Consider the following 20,323-nt stretch of genomic DNA (forward strand, 5'->3'; position numbering starts at 1 on the left):
CCTTGCCTGAGCTGTCACAGATACAGGTGTCAACCTGGCTCCTTTACTGCCTCGCTTTTTTCATCTGTCTTTAAAAAAAGAAGAAAAAAAGAAAATGAGAGCAAAAAAGAAGAGCTTTGCATTTCCTTTACTCAGGCCTTAAACTGGAAAAATGAAGGGAATTCATTGTTGGTGCTTGCTGATCCCTCCACCCCTACTGTTGCACCACTGTGGCCCTTTGAGCATGACAAAATGAGCTCCCCAGGCTTGATTATGCAAGCCACTAATTCCTCCTCCAGTCAAGGGGGTGCTTGGGCTTGGAGGCAGCTATACAATTTGGGTTTACCCAGCTTTTGGGTTTGCTTCTGTTTGTAGAGAGAAACACTTGGCATTTCTGCATTAAAAATGGACCTGATTTTTCTTTTAACTGTATGCTCATGAATAGGAAGAGAGTGTCACATACCCTCTTCCTATTCATGAAAGTGTCTTTTTTCAAGTGTTTTTCAGAAAAAAAAATATTGGGATGATGTACATCTTGGGTTTTCCCCCATGGTGCTTCCACATGAGCTCCTATCCCAATTGTCATTTTTTTTCCATCATGTTTGAAAAAGAGATTACTTCAAATCCTACCAGTAAATTGAATTTTCTTGGTGTTTTCAGCAAACAACTCTTTTTAAGAGGGATTTTGATAGTGGAAAAAATGTGTACTTTGAGATCACTATTTTTAAAGATGGACAAAAGCTGGCCCTGTTAGGAAACAAGCCCTTAGACCCTAGGGAATTCTTCTAGCAAAATACCACTTGTACTGGCTCCCAGCTGCCTGTCTTCAGTTGCAGCTCACAAGCATCTTTGTTGGGGTGGACCTCTGAAGAAGCTCAGAAGCAGCTTTGGTCCTTGGGTCTCCTCCGCCACCCATGGCCCTGGTGGTGGGCACCCAGAGTCTGAGAGCATCTTAAAGGGAGAGAGGCAGTCTCACTTTAAAAAAAACACCAGAAAATAAAACCACAAAACCTGAAACAAATAAATTTAAGATATGATTTTTTAGATTTTTCAATGTTTTAAGCACAGCTGCCTTAGAAATACTTGAAAATAGAACCTCTCTCTTCAAAATAGTTGAGCAGATTTGGAAGCTGGTGAGCAGCTATTACTCAGCTGCTCAGGTTGCTTCAGAGAGCCCAGATTCACCATATCTGTATAATATCTAAGGACCAACGCCTATAGACTTTACTCACAAAGAGCTGACCCTTGTGGTCAGGGAGAGTGTTGAGTCACAGACACAGATGAAAATCAGATGGCTGCAGCAGCTCCCACCGCCTCGCCCTGCCCTGCTGCTCTCCCACAAGCAGCTGCCCCTCACATAAGGATCTCTGGGCCAAAAGTAAAGAGGCTCCAGGCATCACCTCAGTTTGGAGCCCAGAGGGGGGAAGTAAGCCAGGGTGAATTTTGAACTGCTCTAACATAGTGGTCGACACAACGGCAGCGCTAAAATGGCTTGGAGCTGAGTCCAGATGACCTTCCCCTGGAGGCAGCGATCCCTGGCACAGGGCAGGGGAATGAGTTGGGGACATTCGCCACTTCAGCTGTCCCACTTCCCACAGGCTGTTTCATGAGTCAACACCCTCCTCTACCACAAGGAGAATCTGCATGAATAAGATCTCACTGGGCAGAAAATGCCTGTACTGCTGTGTCTAGGAAAGCACCAAGGACCACACTGCACTTGGTTCATAGCAATAACAACAACACATTTTCAGAGCCTTGTTGCCTTCCTAACCAGGGGCCACTGGCACTTCACCCAATGATGGGGCTGTAATTCAAATTCAGGTAAAACCAATTTAAAGCACCTCACAGACACCCATGGATCACCGACCTTAAAATAACACTATCAATGTCCATTTGCAATTTCCACCATCACCACTCCTCCACCATTGTAAACACACCATGTGGTGCAGTTTCTAAGATGCTACTGGAGGACCTGTTTTTTTTTGCTGAGAAAGTCATTGTTTTAATTAGGTCATATTCCTATATTATCCCCCCCCCCACCCCCCCCCCCCCCCCCCCCCCCCCCCCCCCCCCCCCCCCCCCCCCCCCCCCCCCCCCCCCCCCCCCCCCCCCCCCCCCCCCCCCCCGCAACAGCCTTTACACAAATAAACCACTAGGAGCTCAGCAAAGACACGGGCATTAACATCTCTACTTGTGCAATTGCACTTTAATAGCTATCAGCAGCTGGAATTTCAGTTTTCACACCCCAGGCAAAACCCTGCACCTACAGCAGCACGGGGCTGGGAGGCAGGGTCAGAGGAATGCCACCTATTGCATTCCCAGCATCACTTCCTACACCGCAGGTCTGGCTGTGATGCTCACTCCTTGCTGCACCGGTGAGACCAGCCACTGCCTGACTTGTACTACTCCCCTGAGCACGCCTCAGCCTCACTGAGCCCAGTGCAGGCTGCTCGCTCACATCAGGGGGAGAACAGCATCCTGCCAACATTTATGATTTCCTTCAAAATCAGGCTTTTTGTCTAGGAGTGAGCTCTCCTCCAGGCAAAACACTCAAACCTGTTTGTAAACACTCCGGAGCTGTACAAGATTTGAACACTTTGGACTCCTACAATATTTATGTTTTCAGAGATGTTTTGTATTTTTGTAATTATAAAACACTGTTACTTTTTAAAATGGCTGGCGAATACTCCATTACATTGGAGTATGAACATGAGCAAGTTCATCACTAAAAGCATGGCTTTACTCTACACGTGTAGCAGCTGACCAAAATACGGCTTTATGACTAGCTATCAGGTCAATAAGTTGTTAATCATCTCACACCACCATGGTTCAACAAAAGCCCTACAGCAAACTGCATCCAGTTGCACTTGTGTAAGCAAAGCAATGAGAGTTAAAATTTGAGCTTGGATGATGTACATCTCCCCTTGAGGTGCTGAGAGTTTTCAGTTATCTCTAAACTCAAAGGGATGATCTTTGGGAGCAAGGAGAGCAGGACCTGCTATTTTAGAAGTCAGGAGTGAAACAATCTACCACATCAAGCGCGTAAGAATTTGGCAGCAAATTGGGTTTTGAGAGCTCTGAGTACCTTCCCCAGACTAAGCCTGCAGACTAGTTTGTGTCTGAAGTCACAAACATTTCCTCGGCATTTTAAACCCGTAAAAATGAAAATAATTAAATACAAATATACACACATTAACTACAAGAAGCTGTTCTGAGGTCTAGCAAAGAAAAATCGCAACTGTGGCCCAGGCAGACATAGGGGCTGCAAACGCCATGCAGTATTAGACTGAACGCAGAGCAGAATTACAGACGTTACTTTGAATTTCCCAGGTTTGGTAGGTGCAAACCAGACACATGATGTTATTTCTTTTCAGCCCACATGAGAAAAAGTTACATGCAGCGGAAATCTATTTCAGACAACAGTGTTTCTTTAGCAGAATAGGATTTCTCTGATGCTTTGCTTTGCTCCATATGCTTCTAATTATTGCTCAATTCAAACAGCTATTTCTGCATTGACTTGCAGGAATCTCAGAAGGCACCTTCTACGTAGGCAAGAAGCATAGTCCATAAATAATTTCAAAAAGTATTAAAGAGGGGAAGCTTCATAGCTTTTCATTCCAATCTATGTGGTATTTAAATAAACCTCTGTGGCTTTCCAGTAACATAGTAGGAACTCCCAGGTGGCAGGGCTGGGGGAAGAGAGGGAGGAGAGCACTAAACATACTAATGAACATGTAATTAAGAAAATGGGCTCTCATTCCCTTCAGAGACTCCATGAGGAGGGAGCTTATTTGAAGTGCTGCTTTCTGGTTCCCCTCCCTCATGGAAGGAAATCAGCTTAATATATCCAGCGCCATGCAGAGTACCAGCTCCAAGAGAGTCCGGTCAGTGCAGCCTGACACTGATGTAGACCATAGTTTAGAAGGAACTGGTTAAATAAAGGCAGAAGAGAGCATGTGATGCTGGTCCACAGACTCCATGAACTCAGTTTCTGTCTATAGGCACTGGCATTAGGTTTCTGCCCCTTTTCCTTGACAGTAGTGCTTTATTGGAATGCATTTTGGGTCACGTCTGCCTGGGGGCTGTCCTGGAAAGGGAAATTCTCCATGCAGCAGCACCAGCCATCTCCAGGGCTTGCAGGGATGCAGCAGGCAGTAGCCCTGCACAGCAAACCTTCACATGGCCTCAAGCAGGGAACCACTTCAGCATCTCCAGGGCATGACTGGGACCAAAGGAAGAAACAATTCTGTTGAAGAGTTTAATTGTAATTGTGGAAGACAAGGGTTAATTTGTGCAAGCCCATCAGGAAGAGGGAAAATAAAAGTAATTAAAATGTTTGTTTCTCTTTCCAATCCAATTTTGGAAGTGGAGTTGGTTAAGGAAATTTCACCCTAAACATAGGATGGTAGCAGTGATTGGTAATTTAAGCATTCATGGGAGGAGGAGAGAGGATTTTGTAAACAGAGGCTTAGGAATTCCTTAGCCTCTTCAGACATCTGGCAGGTTCTGTATTGAATAACAGCTCTTCTTCCCTTTTTTTCAAAGCTTTGGAAACAACATATTTCTGGAGGCTACACTCATCTTTAGTGAGTCTTAATCAAGCAAAGACAAACCATTTGTTCGAACATCAGGCAGTGGCTTCCTGCCAGTATGATTGTTAGATGGCAGAACCATGTCCTAAGAGAGATGGCAATAGTCCCATTATTCAAGGCATTCTAAATTAGATTAATTACACCACTAGCATATGTAATAGCAGGGACTTAACGATATAGTGAGTCTTTCCCATCTCTTATTTTGGGCCAAATCCGGTTCTTCTTCCTACATAAACAGAGCTTGAGGCTTTGATGAGTATCCTGCTCTGTTTCCACTGAAACAAGTGAAACTTTACCCATCAACTCAAACAGGACAAGTGCAAGCCTTCAGTCTGTTCATTAAAGAGGATTTAAAATACTGTCTCAAATAGATGAGTCTATAGAAAAAATTAAAACAAGGTTGGGCATAAATGACAAAAGACATAGCACAATGCATTTCACCACTGCATCCCTCACAATCACAGGGCATCAACAGGAGAGTGATCAGAGCAACCGCTCACTATGTCCACACCAACCCTGGTGCTGGAAGCAACACAAAAGTATAGTCATTCATAAGTATAGTGGCCCCATCTGCAATAAAATGGGAAATTTATGCACAAACTTGAGAAACCTGGCTGGTTTTTATTAAATTGTTACATACCTCAGTCAGCCTTACACTGCTAGAGCTGCATACAGAAATGCTCCAGGACAAGAGTTTGAAGGCACACTAATGGCAGCTACACAAATGGGACAGCTATATCAAGCTGGCTGGCTGAAGGAAGGAGAACTAGTTTCCTCTAGCTTTTCTGCAGACAGTTGGGCTTTGTGATTGTGCAGTTCCTTCCGGAAGGACCTAGAGATGAGGTGTTAGCACTTGTCATTCGCCTCAGAAACTCAAGGGAGATTTATGGAAAGGGGAATCACACAGAAAGAACAGCAATCATTGAAATCTGGAGGAAAAGACATGTCTGAGAGTCTAGATGAGGTCAAGGATCCATGGTGCAGAAGAGAGGCTGGAGGACTATAGTTCTGAGAAGGTGAGTTTAGACCACAAAAACACACTAGCCAAATTCCTGAAAAACATTCCACAACAGTGAGAGCAAGCAGAGAAAGGTATATTGATTTCTGTTTGGATCTGTAATACTTTCAGGCTTATAAAGCATTATTATTGCTGTTGTTGTTATCTCTGCTAGAGACCTTTGCAGTCTTGTGAGTCATTCTCACAGACTCTGGGAGAAGCTCAGGATAAGCTGGAGCACCCATGAGGCTGAGACTCCCGCAGCATCTGAGAGAAGGTGGCCAGGGGCAGAGAGAAGGGAGCCTGGGGCAGCTCCATCCCAAACAGTTCTCCCTGTGGTGCTGCCCAGACTGATCCAGAGCATATCCAGCTGTACGTGCAATTGGCCAAGATCAGCTACAGCAGTCCTGTAAGAGTCCAAGCACCCAGAACGATCACAGGGTCTGGGTGATAATACTGCTGCCAGCGGAGAATTTGTCTTGTTAAAAAACCCACCTAGCTTAAGGAAGTGTAATAGAGAGGAATTGCCTGCATTTTATACCAAACATCCTCTGCAACCCCAAAAATGTGAGAAAGCAGACTGAATTCACTTTAAAGAAACGGGGGAATTCAAAGTGCCATGCAAGGGTTAAAATGTAACTGATGTCCTCACTGAACTGCGGAGTAGGGATGAGCAGATCAACTCCAGGTTTTGTTTTCTTATTCATGGATCTGGGAGATGAAAGCAATCATCAGCCTGATAGCCCATCTTTGTGAATGTTTCCTAATGTTTTCCCCAATTTAATGGTAAACGTGGAAGGCAGTGCTGCTTCCCTGTATCCTTTGGGATACTACTTCATAAGCTAATAATTATCTTACAAATCCATGATGCAACTAGCTTTTACCTCTTTCACTGTGGGAAACCACATCCCCTCCACCAGTATCCCCTTCCTTTTGTCACCTGTGCCCTCACCATATGCTCTTTTCAACCAGTTTCTTATGTCTTCAATCTACTTTCAAATTACGGCTCCATGATGGGGGGGCGGGGGCTTGCCTTCCCCACTCCCTGCCTGTGAAATACCAGGCTCCCCTTCCTCATTACAGAAAAACTAGATTCCTTTAGTGAGCTCAGACAAGACGCAAGTTAATCTATCAGACTGATAGAAATGCAAGCAGATGTAATACTGTGAACTTACTTTATTTCTAATTATGCAAATCATTATGTAAAATAGGCAAATGCATCATTTCCCCCCAGGCTCCTGGCACTTCCCCACTAAGCTTTAGGGAGTGCAAATTTTGATGTTCTTAGCTCAATAGCCTGCCTGATCATGTAAGTCTATATGTAAGTACGCTTCAAAACGATGAGGTTAAAAGCGTCGTGGAAGTTATTCACCAAACGTAACTGGGACAAACCTCACAGATGAGGCAGTGGCACTGGGACACTAGTGACAGCACTGGTTAGCAGGGCAGCTAGTGAGGCCGATCAAGTTTCTGGTGGAAGGAGAAGGGGGAAGCGATGGTCTTTGTTCTTCGGAGGGAAAAGAGGACTGGAAGCCTTGCAATAGGTAATGTGAAAATGCTCACCCTCGGGCACCCAAAATAAATGGTGGGGTGGGGAGGGGGTGTTTTGTTTTGATTTCCCTCCCCCCATGGGAAGAGTTTTCTATCAGATGGGATAGGAAACAAGGGAAAATATATTAGCCCAATTTAAGGAGGCTTTAAAACAGCAGGAAAAGACATCACGCAGAAATGCTGCTCCTCACTCTGACTTAGCTTGGAATTTGAACTGGATTTATTTTTAAATGCGTATAAAGACATATAATTGTTCCTAACAATTCCTCCCTAGGAAGCCAGGACTTTGGTTTGCTTTGCTGACAAACCGTGCAGATACTTAGAACACTGGTGGTTAGGAGACTTCTAGAAAAAACCTTTTCAACTGCTGTGTGGTTGCAATAGACAATTTCTCAGATGCTGCCAAGTCCTGCGCAGCACATTTGTTCTGGGTGGCTGATAACCTGGCTAACTGTGCCTGATGAGAATCCCTCATTTCCCTGCTGCGGGGAAATTTAAGTAATTTTGTAGGCTAACGATTGTGAATTTAGATTGAGGTAAAAAACAGGAGACAGCACAAGTTTGCTGCCTTTTGAAGCATTGGCTGATGGTGCTTATGGAGGTTCTGGATGCTTCAGGATACCCGGCATTTTGGGGTTCTTTGTAATTACCCCCTGAAAGCTGTCAGGATGTCCTAGACTGACTTAGGAGCCTGGGACTGTCTTAGGCGACAATCTGCTGTTTTGAGCCTGCCACTGCCTCTCTCGGTGATTGTATTCCATCTCCCAATGGGTCTAAATAGGGAAAATGCCCCTTTTGGTATTTGGTAACATGCCCAAGAGACTTTCTTTCTCCATCTTAATAAATCCTGTTGCACATTCCTGCCATCTGGGATGGCCTAGCAACACTGTTACACGTGAAGTTTACTCTCTTCTCATCTCCTTAAGAAACAATCTAGGATACAGCTTTTCTTTCTTCTTCCTTTCTGCCTAATCTTCCACTTCTTTCTTTTTTCCTTTTGCTTCACTCCAATTATACATTATGTTCATGGTAAGTGTAATGGAGTCACACAGCTTTTATAGCACATACCAGAGCTCCCAGTCATCTCTGTTTGTACCACGGTTTGGATGAATGACTCGAACAAATGGGACCAGTAGGAAACAGGGAGAACGACTGATGCCATCTGCCCTGTCTTGTAAATAAATACCCAGTCAAAGTCTTGCCACTTGATTTGACATTCCTTACTCTGAATAGTTTCTGTCACTGTCTCCCTATTGCTGAACCACAGTTTCTTGCAATACTATTTTACTAGCTCTGCACTTGTCTCTTTGCATGCAGAAAGCAGAACTAGTGATGCATGGGGCAGAAAGTTTGCAGTTGCTTTACTTTCTCTGCATTGTCATTGCCTGCCAGTGAAACATCTCCTTTCATCCAGTGCTTTTCATAGTGAATATCAAGAAATGCTTTGCAGATGAAGTCAGCCATATAAGCCAAAGTGAAAAATAGAGGCTTTAAGGTGATTATAACAGATAGGTGACTCAACAGCTCACGCAGTGTTATAGAAAGATGGCATGGAAAGTAAAAAAGGAAAAGAAGAAGACTTGAAAGAATATGTTTTTTTGAAGGTTACTAACAGCCAAGGAAGAAACAACAGAGTAGACAAGTTTGTGTAACTTTTTACCATGGGAGGTTATTTAGGTGAAGAGTATCTCAAAAACCTGCTTAGTCACTAGGTGCAGAAAAGTAAGGAATTTAGATAACAAGCCTTAACAAACAAAAACCCTGAAGTTCCTCTAAGGCACACTCAAATAGCTATAACTGAGAATGAAGACAAGACTTACTTAAGTTTTTGTTCCAGAAGCAACTGCTGCAGCCACGAGTGGCTAGTTCTGCTCATACATATTTTGGAGAGCACAGTATTATTTTTAAAAACATCCACTTTTAGAGGAGTACATTTATTTTGGTAAGCTCGCTTCCGTCAACTTCTCTCAACAAATGTAACAAAAGCTGCAGCTCCATGGTCTGACTGGCATGAGGACACATTGTTCATGAGCGGGAGAGGATATGGGAAACATTTGTCCAACAATTGCTGTTGTGGTTCCCTGAGCCAAACCCTGCTCTCTTGAACTGCCCTGGAGGATGTACAGATTGGTGTATTTGCTTAGCTGCTAATAGGAGCACAGTCCCAAGGAGCAAAACTAAGAATTTGAATAGTATGGTTCAGGGGATGTCTATCCTCAAAGGGAGGGATGGGGTATATTGAATAATATTTGGCCCACGCCTTTCTTTGACCACAGGCTCTGGTAGGCCAATGTGAAGGAAAAGCAGGCCTTGTTGCAGGCTTTTGTTGAGCACATACTTTCTCTGTGCATGTTCCAGAAGCTGGATGGCTCCAGCAGCCCTTATTTCAGTGGTGCACCTCAAAACACAGCTATGCTGCAAAACCCACACTTCTGGCCTTAGCAAATGTATGCTGGCCTAGATCTGTTCAGCATCACCCAGCAGTTGGTAGCAGCCCTCTCCCAACCTCTGCCATTTTCTCTCTTGTAGGCAGGCTGGGCGCTTCCACAGAGGAACTGCTTTTTTTTTACAGTCTTTTTCGAGTCTCTTAATGGGTTGCAGCAGTGCAGATGGGGATTTAAAAATTCTCCTTTCTGCTTAGGTAACACTGGACGTTTCAAAAAAAGCTGCCTTCCCCCAGCTAAAGCTTAGATCTGCATGAATAAAGCGTTTATTCTGCCAGCAGAAAGCAACGGTCATGCTGCGATAACAAATCAAACCCCCCACGCTGGGGGAGGCGATGGCGCGCAGACATGCAACGCAATCCCGACAGCGAAATCGGCTCCTTCTGCAAACGCACCCGGGCGCTGGGGCTTTTTTTATTTTCCCTTTTATTTTTCGCCCGTTCTTTTTCAATAACCGCGGGCACAGGCAGCTGTTTGCGTTTTCAAAGCCCGCTCAGAAAGCAGCCAGTTAATTTTAGTTTGCTCGGGCCACCCTGAGCGAGCTGGCTGGGTCCCCCCTCCCTTCCCTTCCCTTCCCGGCTCTGCCCTGCAGCACGGGGAGGGGGGTTGAATGGGGGCCCGAGGGGCCCCGGGGCAGCTCCTCCTCCCTCCCCCGCCCCGCCCCGCCGGGAATGGGAAAAAGCTGGGAACAACTTTTCCCCCCTTCGAAGGCTCGGGCTTCTTCTCCGTAACCCTCCCCCGCACGCTCGGCCCGCCCCCTGCGCTGCGATTGGCGGGCGGGCACGTCGAGGCCCCGCCCCGAGCATGGTTTGTGAATGGGGCCGGGGGCAGGGGCGGGGCCCCGCGGCGCGCCAGCACGTATATGTGTCTTTTTTTTTGTGCCCATGCGGCCGCGGTCCGGGAGCTGCGGTGCGGGTGGAGCTGAGCAGAGCCAGGCGGGAGACAGCGCGGACGACCCGGACGCACAGCCCGCAGCGGCACCCATCGGGAACGGAGCCCAGCCCAGCCGCGGGGAGGATCGCGCAGTAATTGGATTTTAAAAGTTACTTAAGCGCCGCAGTAAAATACACGGCTCAGCCGGGAGCGGTAATAATCCGGTTAACCGTAATCTAAATCCCCGGCGCCGGGCCCGCGAAGCCGAGCGGGGAGCAGCGCCTCAGCCTCGCCGCCGTCACCGCGGGACCCTGCGTGGAGCTGGTCAGAGCCGTCGCCGGGCTTAGCGCGCGTCTCCCAGTCGCCTCACCAGCGAGAGCGGCTCCGGAAACTTTCTCCGAGGGACGCTCCAGCGCGCCTCGAAGAGTCGACCCACCGGAGCCCAGCAACAAAGTCGCGGAGCCGCGCTCCTCTCGCCGCTGAGGAAGGGGCCCCGCCGCCGCCCTCCGGGCGTTGATGCCCGTGGGGTGCCGCGTCGCCCGGCTCTGAAAGACTCCCCGCGGTTCCCTGGGCCATCGGCCGCCCCGGCGATGCGGACTGGAGTAGGCGGCGGAGCGGCAGCCGCCGGCTGCCCTTTTCTAGGGCTGGCCGCGATGCTGGCCGCCCTGCTATGGACCCCTGCAAGCGCGGCGGCGCAACAGTACCACGGCGAGAAGGGCATCTCCGTGCCGGACCACGGCTTCTGCCAACCCATCTCCATCCCGCTCTGCACGGATATCGCCTACAACCAGACCATCCTGCCCAACTTGCTGGGCCACACCAACCAGGAGGACGCGGGGCTGGAGGTGCACCAGTTCTACCCGCTGGTCAAGGTGCAGTGCTCGGCCGAGCTCAAGTTTTTCCTTTGCTCCATGTACGCGCCGGTGTGCACCGTGCTGGAACAGGCCATCCCGCCCTGCCGCTCTCTCTGCGAGCGGGCCCGCCAGGGGTGCGAGGCCCTCATGAACAAATTCGGCTTCCAGTGGCCAGAGCGGCTCCGCTGCGAGAACTTCCCCGTCCACGGCGCGGGTGAGATCTGCGTGGGCCAGAACACGTCGGACGCGCCGCCGGGATCTGGCGGTGCGGCGGGCCGGGGGGCTACTGCCCACCCCACGGCTGGCTACCTTCCCGACTTCCTCACCCCGCCACAGCCCCCTTCCGGCTTCTCTTTCTCCTGCCCACGGCAGCTCAAAGTGCCCTCTTACTTGGGCTACCGGTTCCTGGGGGAGCGGGACTGCGGGGCTCCCTGCGAGCCGGCCCGGCCCAACGGGCTCATGTACTTCAAGGAGGCAGAGGTGCGATTTGCCCGACTGTGGGTGGGTGTGTGGTCTGTTCTCTGCTGCGCCTCCACCCTCTTCACCGTGCTCACCTACCTGGTGGACATGCGCCGTTTCAGCTACCCGGAGCGGCCCATCATCTTCCTCTCAGGCTGCTACTTCATGGTAGCTGTGGCCTATGCGGCAGGCTTCTTGTTGGAGGAGAGGGTGGTATGTCTGGAGCGCTTCTCTGAGGACGGCTACCGCACTGTGGCCCAAGGCACCAAGAAAGAAGGCTGCACCATCCTCTTCATGATCCTCTACTTCTTTGGCATGGCCAGCTCCATCTGGTGGGTCATCCTGTCTCTCACCTGGTTCCTGGCTGCTGGCATGAAATGGGGCCACGAGGCCATTGAGGCCAACTCCCAGTATTTCCATCTGGCTGCCTGGGCTGTGCCCGCTGTCAAAACCATCACCATCTTGGCCATGGGGCAGGTGGATGGGGATGTACTCAGCGGAGTGTGTTATGTAGGTATCTACAGCGTGGACTCGCTGCGGGGCTTTGTGCTGGCGCCCTTGTTTGTGTACCTCTTCATTGGCACTTCCTTCTTGCTTGCTGGCTTTGTGTCCTTGTTTCGCATCCGCACCATCATGAAGCATGATGGAACCAAGACAGAGAAACTGGAGAAGCTGATGGTGCGCATTGGTGTCTTTAGTGTCCTGTACACTGTGCCTGCCACCATTGTCCTGGCATGTTACTTTTATGAGCAGGCTTTCCGTGGCACTTGGGAGAAGACATGGCTCCTCCAGACCTGCAAAAGCTATGCTGTGCCCTGTCCCAGCCATTTTGCCCCTATGAGCCCAGACTTCACTGTCTTCATGATCAAGTACCTCATGACCATGATTGTTGGGATCACGACTGGCTTCTGGATCTGGTCTGGCAAAACCCTTCAGTCCTGGCGGCGCTTCTACCACAGACTCAGTACTGGCAGCAAAGGCGAGACGGCAGTATGAGACCCCCCCCAGTCCCCTCACACAAGCATGCACAGACGCAGAGGAGGCAGCAATGGCTCCCTGAAAAGGGAGGAAGGGAGGCTTGTCCAAAATTTTTCTTCCTCCCAGAGGGTTTGAAACAAACAATACTCTTTGCAGAAAGGCTCGGATGGACTGTGTCCAGTGGTGCTTATGCCCAGCTAAGTGGAAGAGCACAGAAAAAGAGGCCACTGGTACGATGGGAGAGTCCTTCGTGCACAAGAAGTCCCCTTATGTCACTCTTGTGCTACCCCTGTGCAGGGGAAAAAAACAAACCTTACTTAAAACATCCTTGGACATGCGGGAGGGGAAGCCGGATTCATTGAGCTGCCCCTGCCGAGAAGTAGCCAAACCCTCTCTGAATTGCTGGGGTCAAACTGCGGTGTGGGCTGGGTAACCCTGGCCCGAGCCTGAGCTTGCTGCCTGCTTGGCTCCTTCCAGCTCGGCGGAGCCACCACGTGAGTACCGCACAGCCTGCTACGGCCCGGTGGGGTGCCTCTGCTCTGTCAGTTCCTTTTTACCTCAGTTATACCTCTTGTAATTGTTTTAAAGTGAAAATTCGGCCTCGGTCAGTTGTTCTTGCTGCTGTGGGGAAGGAGGGGGTTGCTATTCCACACCCTGAAAAGAAATGACTTGTTGCTTTTCAGCAGAAGGCTTTTCCCCCTTGCCTTTGTTCTAGGAGACAATGGGGGAAACAAAAGTGTTTTCTATGTAGAAAGGCATAAGCACGGGATCGTTTTTTATGGGCAAACTAACAAAAAGAAGTCGTTGAGGTTCACCCTTGGATGCGAGAAGCTCACAGAAATAAACATTCCTTTTATGAAAAAAGGAGGCGGCAGGATGTTTTCCTGCCGTTCAATGGGGGTCTCTTTTCTAAGCTGAAGGAAACACAAGACTTAGAGGGCAAGAAGAGTGTAACCAAGAGCACCTGCCAAAACAAGAGCCATTAAAATATGTAACATAAAGATACCAGTTTGCTCTTTCCTTCCCATAAACCTGCTTTCTCTCCCGCTTTGCAGCGGGCTCGCTGCAGGTAAAGTCAACACACAGATGGCTTCCGGGGACGGGAGGAACAGTTTTGGCTCACGATGGACCCTGTGCCTGCTCCTTAGGTTTCCTGAAGCTGCGCGGCTGTGAATCCTGGCACAGGAGGGGGCTGAGGTTTAGAAACAAGCATTTGCTGCGAGTGAGGAGCCTTCTAATTTCAGCTAAAATACAGCTGGTTCAGTTTCCAGTGCTCACCTCTCAGATGGAAAGACATTCAAAAATCAACCATCGAATGCTTTGTTTTCTTTTTGAAATGTGACAGATTTTTCTATTCTGAAATTTTTATGTTGCCTTGTTCCTATTTTATTTTTTGCATACTCCTTTCACCTTTATATTCACCGAAGGGTTGTTTTTATAAGTATACGTTTGTGTGTGTATATTCTTGCCTAAGGACAAAATAGGACATTCTGGATTTTTAGCAAGTCTCTGCCCTATAGCTGCTCTTCACTTTTTGTTTTTGGGGAGGGGGAAGTGGAATGAAATTTAAAAGAGAAAACCTGTTCAGGGTGAGGGGCAGACTGCTGCTGTCTGAGGGCATACCAGTAGTCTGGGCATGAGGAATGGGCCCATCAGCCAAATCCTTTGGTAGATCTGATTTCAGACTTGCAGAGCTCGGGTTTTTGTCTTTTATCATGTGCACGTGGAAGAAAAACAAATGCGTAAGACAAGTGCAGTATGTATATTTTGTAAAGCTCATTTTTGTAAGAAAATATGTATTTATGTTTTTACTTGATTTTTTTTTTTTGAAGGTCTGTATGAGGCCCTGATTCATCCCGTGTACAGATCACTAAATAAATAATTTTTAATACAAGGGCTCTGATGAAGTTCTTTCCATCTTTGACCACTCAGCAGGTTATAGAAGGGGGGAAGGGGGGCAGCTCTGTGAGTGGTGTCTCCCCTCCTGCTTTGTTGTGGGAGATGCAAGAGACTTTTGGGTGAATGCACTGAGCAGAAACTCGGCTGTGATTAGAAACTGGCTCCTCACAGCAGGAGACTACAGTTTTAGACCGTTTCAAATGTTTGCCCTTGCTTGAGATACTTGCATCCTTACCAAGTTTTCCTTCCAGGCTCTACTGCTTGCTGAAGGTGATCTGATAAACCAGTTTCCTTATCTGGAAAATAAGGATAATGCTCTCTTCCCATTCCAAAAGAACTGAGAGTGAGAACCAGAGGGTGCTATAAGTGCTGTAAATTAAATCCTCATTTCGATGGGTGGGGTGTTTTAGGGAAACACTCAGGAGTAGGTCCTTTTAAATAGCTTTCAAATGGCAGGGTTTTGAACTGGCTATTTTCTCCCCTAGCACCTTTGCTATCTCAAATTTTGTTCAGGTGAATTTTACTTTAATCTTAATAGCTTCACCCCGCCCCCCCCAGCCTACATTCTTTCTTATCACAGTCATCTGAAAGCTGATTGCTTCAATGGAATGGTCTATTTTACTTCGTTGTTTTTTTTAACTGAAATGAATGTTTAGATCTCAAGCTGTGTTGCTACAATCATGGAAAGTGCCCCAGCAAACATAATTTTACACCTATTAAAGGATGGCAGTTTCCAGCTTTTCTCTCAAAACTCACAATGATTTCAGCCTAGTTATTGGATTCATCACCGTTCCTTTGCCTTAAACTATGCCTATACTAAAATTTAAGCTACAGAACAGAGATGTAGCTAAATGCCATCATGGTAGCTGTGGAGCACAATATTGTCTCATTTACTGAACACAGTGTGCAATAGTTGCACTTTCAGGGCACTATTTTATTTGGACCCTGCTGTCAAACACAACCTTTCACATTGACAGCACACGAGCTACTGATTCAAGTTCTTTTCAGAGCTAGCACCATTCATGCTGACTCTAGAAAAGCCACATCTTTTATTTGAAAACACCTCTAGTTGCTCCCCAGAATCACTCATCAAGTTTCCTTTCTGAAAAGGCCTTTGCTTTCCTGCAAGTCAGGCTGCTTCAAACTGCTCCATGACATGCGCATGCTGATCATTGCTATGGGGGGTTTCATTCCACTCACTTAGGAAACCTGAACCTTTTTATAAACATTTCCTCCCATTAATCCATCAGTGCTGGCTGGAACGATGGAATGGCTGGAACAGCTCGTGCTCTGAAAGACCAGGAACCGATGGGAGCAGCGGTGTTACTGACACCCCTGTACTGGACAGCCACACCTGCATTGCTAAACATGCAATTAGTCCTTAATACATCATGGACAACTAAGCCCACAGTTCACGCAAGCAGCCTGTCCTGCTGCTCTTCTCTCCACTCGGCACCCATTCCTGCTAGCTGGATGAGAAGCTCCATTTAGGTGTGATCACTACCCTTTTGTCCATATGTGGAAAAAATTAGACTTTCAGTTCATGGGACATTCATATCTGAAAGGAAATGTCTCTGTTTCCACCAGAAACAACTAAAGCTGAATGCTTTTATTTCAGTATTTCCTATTAGGTACTTCTGGATTTCAAATCACTTATGCAAAACTATCAAAACACTGGGATTTGAGTTGGGTTTTCAAATTTGAGATTGGAGGTGAAATTTGATGCTGCTGCTGCTGTAAAGTAGAAGCAACTGCTACTCACTTTTAAGCAGATGTGACTTGCATTGAATTTGCTCACAGTGGAAACAATTTGGAGAATTTCAAGTAGTGATAGCGTCTGGCCTTCTGGAATAAAAATCTCTATCACCATTATGATAACAAAGTGGTAGTTAAGTCTCAGAATGGGGTACAATTAAAAAAATCTCTTTGTGAAGCTGACTGGAGAAAAAGGAGGGAAAATAACCCTGTACTAACCTTTGCTAACCACTGCAAAACAATTTTGTTTCCACTAATGTTTAAGTCCACTTTCAGTTAACAGTTTTTTAAGTTTAAGAAAAGTTTCCTGCCCTTCACCTTTGGCTCTTGTCTATGCAGCATTTTTAGTTTACAAGATACTGGCAAGTAATAGTTATCATTCATCAAGATCTTTCTATGTTTACACCATATACTACATTTTCAGGAGAAACACATAGACACTGGTTCTTCAGTTTCAGAGACATTTATGTTACTTTCTAGAAGAAAGTAATATTATTTCAGGCAAGCTAAACAGGCATCTTTAACAGTTCTAGAGTTCACCAATAGCAGCAACTGAATGTTTGCCTCCACAGAAAAAAGTGCTTTTATAATACATCAGTGTTTGTCTGGGTTTATTTTTGGTGGAATACCCACACCAGCGATTTAATGTTTTTGTCTACGTACTTCACCCACAGCCAATGGCTTTGCATGCAAATAAAAACCACACATCTCTGTGTTCACCAGCTGGCAACAGTAAACATTACTTATAATTTCACATGGGTTTAGAAACCAAATTGCTAGCTTGGATCTTAAATAGCCTTTTTTTTCTACATCTCATTCTCACTTCCTTCCAGACCTTACAGGTACTGTGCATACACTCTGCTCTCCATACGTGCTTTCTATTCCTGCTGATTTTTAAAGCCGTGAATTCAGCTGAAAGAAATTCAGTCTGTTGCTTGGAAAGGAAGAGACAGCTCTGAATCTTCAGCGTTGTTCACGACTGTTCACTGACATAGACTATTGCCAAGTCTATATAAACCAGGGTAATTGTTTCATGCCAACATGAGTGTGTGGTTTTGGCAGCTACAACACTGCACAGGAAAACATAGGATTGAGAGAATAAATATAGCACAAGGCAAGTTCCCAAATGCCCCACTTAGAACCAACACATTTTGAGTAAGATAATGCCCAAACGCAAAACTGAAATATGTCCATCAGAGTTTAACACTGCTCAGACAACCAGTTTGCACCACCGTGAGATGAGAATGTGGGGAGGGTTTTGATGCTGTTTAAATCCGAGGGCAAAGGTTGCCTGGCTCAGGTGGCTGGGCACTGCTTGTCTCAAAACCAGATGAGTGGTAGAAAAGCACAGCACTTTCTCCTAATCTAGGTAAAGACTGGGTTCAAGCACAGCTTTACCACAGCAGCAGCCAGATAGATAGGATTTGATTGAATGATACACCATGAGGACAGGCCCAAACAGGGTCATGAGTGCATACTCCTCTACATTGCTTGCTTCTCTCTGTATAGCTGGCCTAACCATGCCAGGAAACTATGGGACTGGGATAAATGAGAATATGGATAAAAAGTAGAAATAAGCAGGGCCTAGAGCATATTTTTAATAACAATTGTAAATTGGGGGATCACTTAACCATATTAGTCAGGAAATCCTGCTAGCAACAACTTGTCCATTTTGGCTTCCCCAGCTGTGCCACAACTCGGGTTCGTTATATGCAACCCTTTGCTTAAGCATGTTACTCTTACAAATACACAGGGGAAATCAGTGTGTGCCACCCAGAGGAGTAGTCTATATGAGGAGGCTTTGGCTGCACAGGTCTTGGAAATTAACCCCATTGTGTGGCTACGAAGGTAGCCATATCCTTGCTATTAAGAGTAGGATTTCAAAGGCTAGGATGACAATTAGAAAGACAAAAAGAAAAAAAAGAGGTCCAGTTCTCCCCTACCTCCAGCTTTACTGGAGGCACTGGGAATTCCAGCACTGTTCCCAAACCAATCTGTGGGAAGGCAATGCCATTCTCAGGGCAGGCAAGAAGTAAGATTATTCCCAGCGTGTTGTTCTTTTCCTCAAGCTAATACAACAAGGGGCTGGTGAACAAACTTGTGGTGGATGGGGAATTCTGTCAGGAGTTGTAGCAGGAGAAAAATACGTTATCTGGCTCGGATGGACACAAAAGGGTGTTCTAGCAAGTAGACACTAATCTAGGATTTGAAAGACAAGTGCTTGATTACCTGCACTGTCACAGATGGTGGACAGATCACTTACAGCCAGACTTTCAGCAGTATTCAAATGCAGGCAGGTACATGGAAAGCACTTTCGTAAGTGCTTCAATTCCTAGACGCATGTCCTGATAATTGACTAGAAAATCCCATCTCTGTCTCTAATTCCTTGTCAATAAAATTGGAACAGTGGCACTTCCCTATATTATAGGAATGTTGTGAGAATAAATACTCTCAAAATCAGAAGACAGTAAATACAACAATAATAGGGTTTGTACCAATATCTCTGTCAGATCTTTGTTCTATAGTGTGTTGGGGGGCTCCCTCCCCATGGCAGGGGGTTGAAACTACATGATCTTAAGGTTCCTTCCAACCTAAACCATTCTATGGTTCTATGATGCTATGTTTTGCAAGTAGGTCCCATTCTGGAGAAAGCCACATTAAGAACACCAACTAGAATAAATTATTTGTATGTTTTCCAATAGCTTATCTAAAACCAGGCAGACCTTAGCACATGCTTTCACAGGAGTATCACTCTAGTCAGGGCTCTAATCTAAAGTGTGAGAGGGTATAAAGACACAAGTTAGGTAATTAGAAAATTACACTGAACTGGGCATGCATGAAAATCAACAGCTGTCGACTGCAGTCAAACAGAATGGACTTGTGTTATATTGGTGCTTAGGTACGGCAGAGATAAGGAGCTGGACCCATTTGTGCTGGTGCTATAGTGTGCTTAGCTCTTGCAGTACTACTCAGTCTCTCATTTTCTATATGTTATAAACATGGTTGTTATCATTATCAACAGGCTCCATGACACCTCTGCTGATGCTCTTTAAATCATTTCAGCTCACTTGAGCTTGCTGCAGGCAGGGTCTAAATGATAATAGTAGGCCTAAGGCAGTTATCCGAGGTTTCATCCAAGTCCTTAGCAGTGAAAAGCCACCTTTCCTGCTATGTTTTCACTTCATCTCTTAGTTCTTCAACAGTATTTTTCTGTTACCATGACCTCCAACAACATTTTTCTCTTTACTAAAGATGGCCAAGTAGAAGGATTTGTTGGCTGTTTGGACATTTTCCTACCTCAACAACAGGAAGAGCATGAGACTACTATACTTCTTTCACCAATAAAATACGGAGGCATCTAAGCTGACTGGGGCAATCATTTGTATGTTGCCAGCCTTTTCTGTGGGAGACATCTGCACCCGTTCACCTTCACCACACATCAGGTTTTCATTGCTAAATAAAGTAAAGTAACAAACCAAAAAGAATTCCTAAATGCATCAAAGCATGCTCTAAGTTATAGCAGCCCCCCCCCCCCCCCCCCCCCGCAAACAAACAAAAATGTAACTTATGGAAGACAGTCCAAAGGAGCTACTTCCAAAAATATTTACCTAAAGCACAAATCAGATCAGTTGCCTGACATGGCTTCCTTTTACAAATATTCCATATGTGTATACGTGTGCGTGCACGTGGTGTGAGTGCATACTAGTGTAACAGCTGCAAGTTACAACTATAGGTAAATCTCTCACGAAAAACGAAGCAAAGAGAGAAAATCAAAACCCTTGCCCAGTGCAACTCTCTGCTAATTAAACACTGGTGTTAACTGCAGTAATGTGCCTGTACCCTGTTCCCTGTGTTTGTTGTGGTGCCTGCATGGGCTCTGGATTGCTCAGAACTTTCACATTCCCACAGAAAATGAAGCCGCCTATGAAAGGAATGAAAGGC

The 20,323-nt window shown here is 46.3% G+C and overlaps 1 protein-coding gene and 1 long non-coding RNA gene across 2 annotated transcripts in view; one reads left to right on the forward strand and one right to left on the reverse strand.

Moving 5' to 3' along the window:
* The window catches only part of LOC130604931 (uncharacterized), a 143,997-nt gene that overhangs the window by 53,910 nt on the left and 69,764 nt on the right, over positions 1 to 20,323 (reverse strand). The gene's annotated exons all lie outside the window — the stretch shown is intronic.
* Positions 10,926 to 14,621, forward strand: FZD7 (frizzled class receptor 7). Its single transcript, XM_057419884.1, has one exon. It carries the CDS (start codon positions 11,027 to 11,029, stop codon positions 12,743 to 12,745), a length of 1,719 nt encoding a protein of 572 aa, XP_057275867.1. The 5' UTR covers positions 10,926 to 11,026; the 3' UTR covers positions 12,746 to 14,621.

Source organism: Pezoporus wallicus, unplaced genomic scaffold (assembly GCF_028554395.1).
Source record: "Pezoporus wallicus isolate ANWC-B61680 ecotype Strahan unplaced genomic scaffold, APGP_CSIRO_Pwel_v1 contig_4710, whole genome shotgun sequence".
In the NCBI taxonomy this organism is placed as follows: Eukaryota; Metazoa; Chordata; class Aves; order Psittaciformes; family Psittacidae; genus Pezoporus; species Pezoporus wallicus.

What these genes read in the sequence shown, in the direction of transcription:
- FZD7 (XM_057419884.1), top strand. Translation starts at nt 11,027, where the DNA reads ATGCGGACTGGAGTAGGCGGCGGAGCGGCAGCCGCCGGCTGCCCTTTT.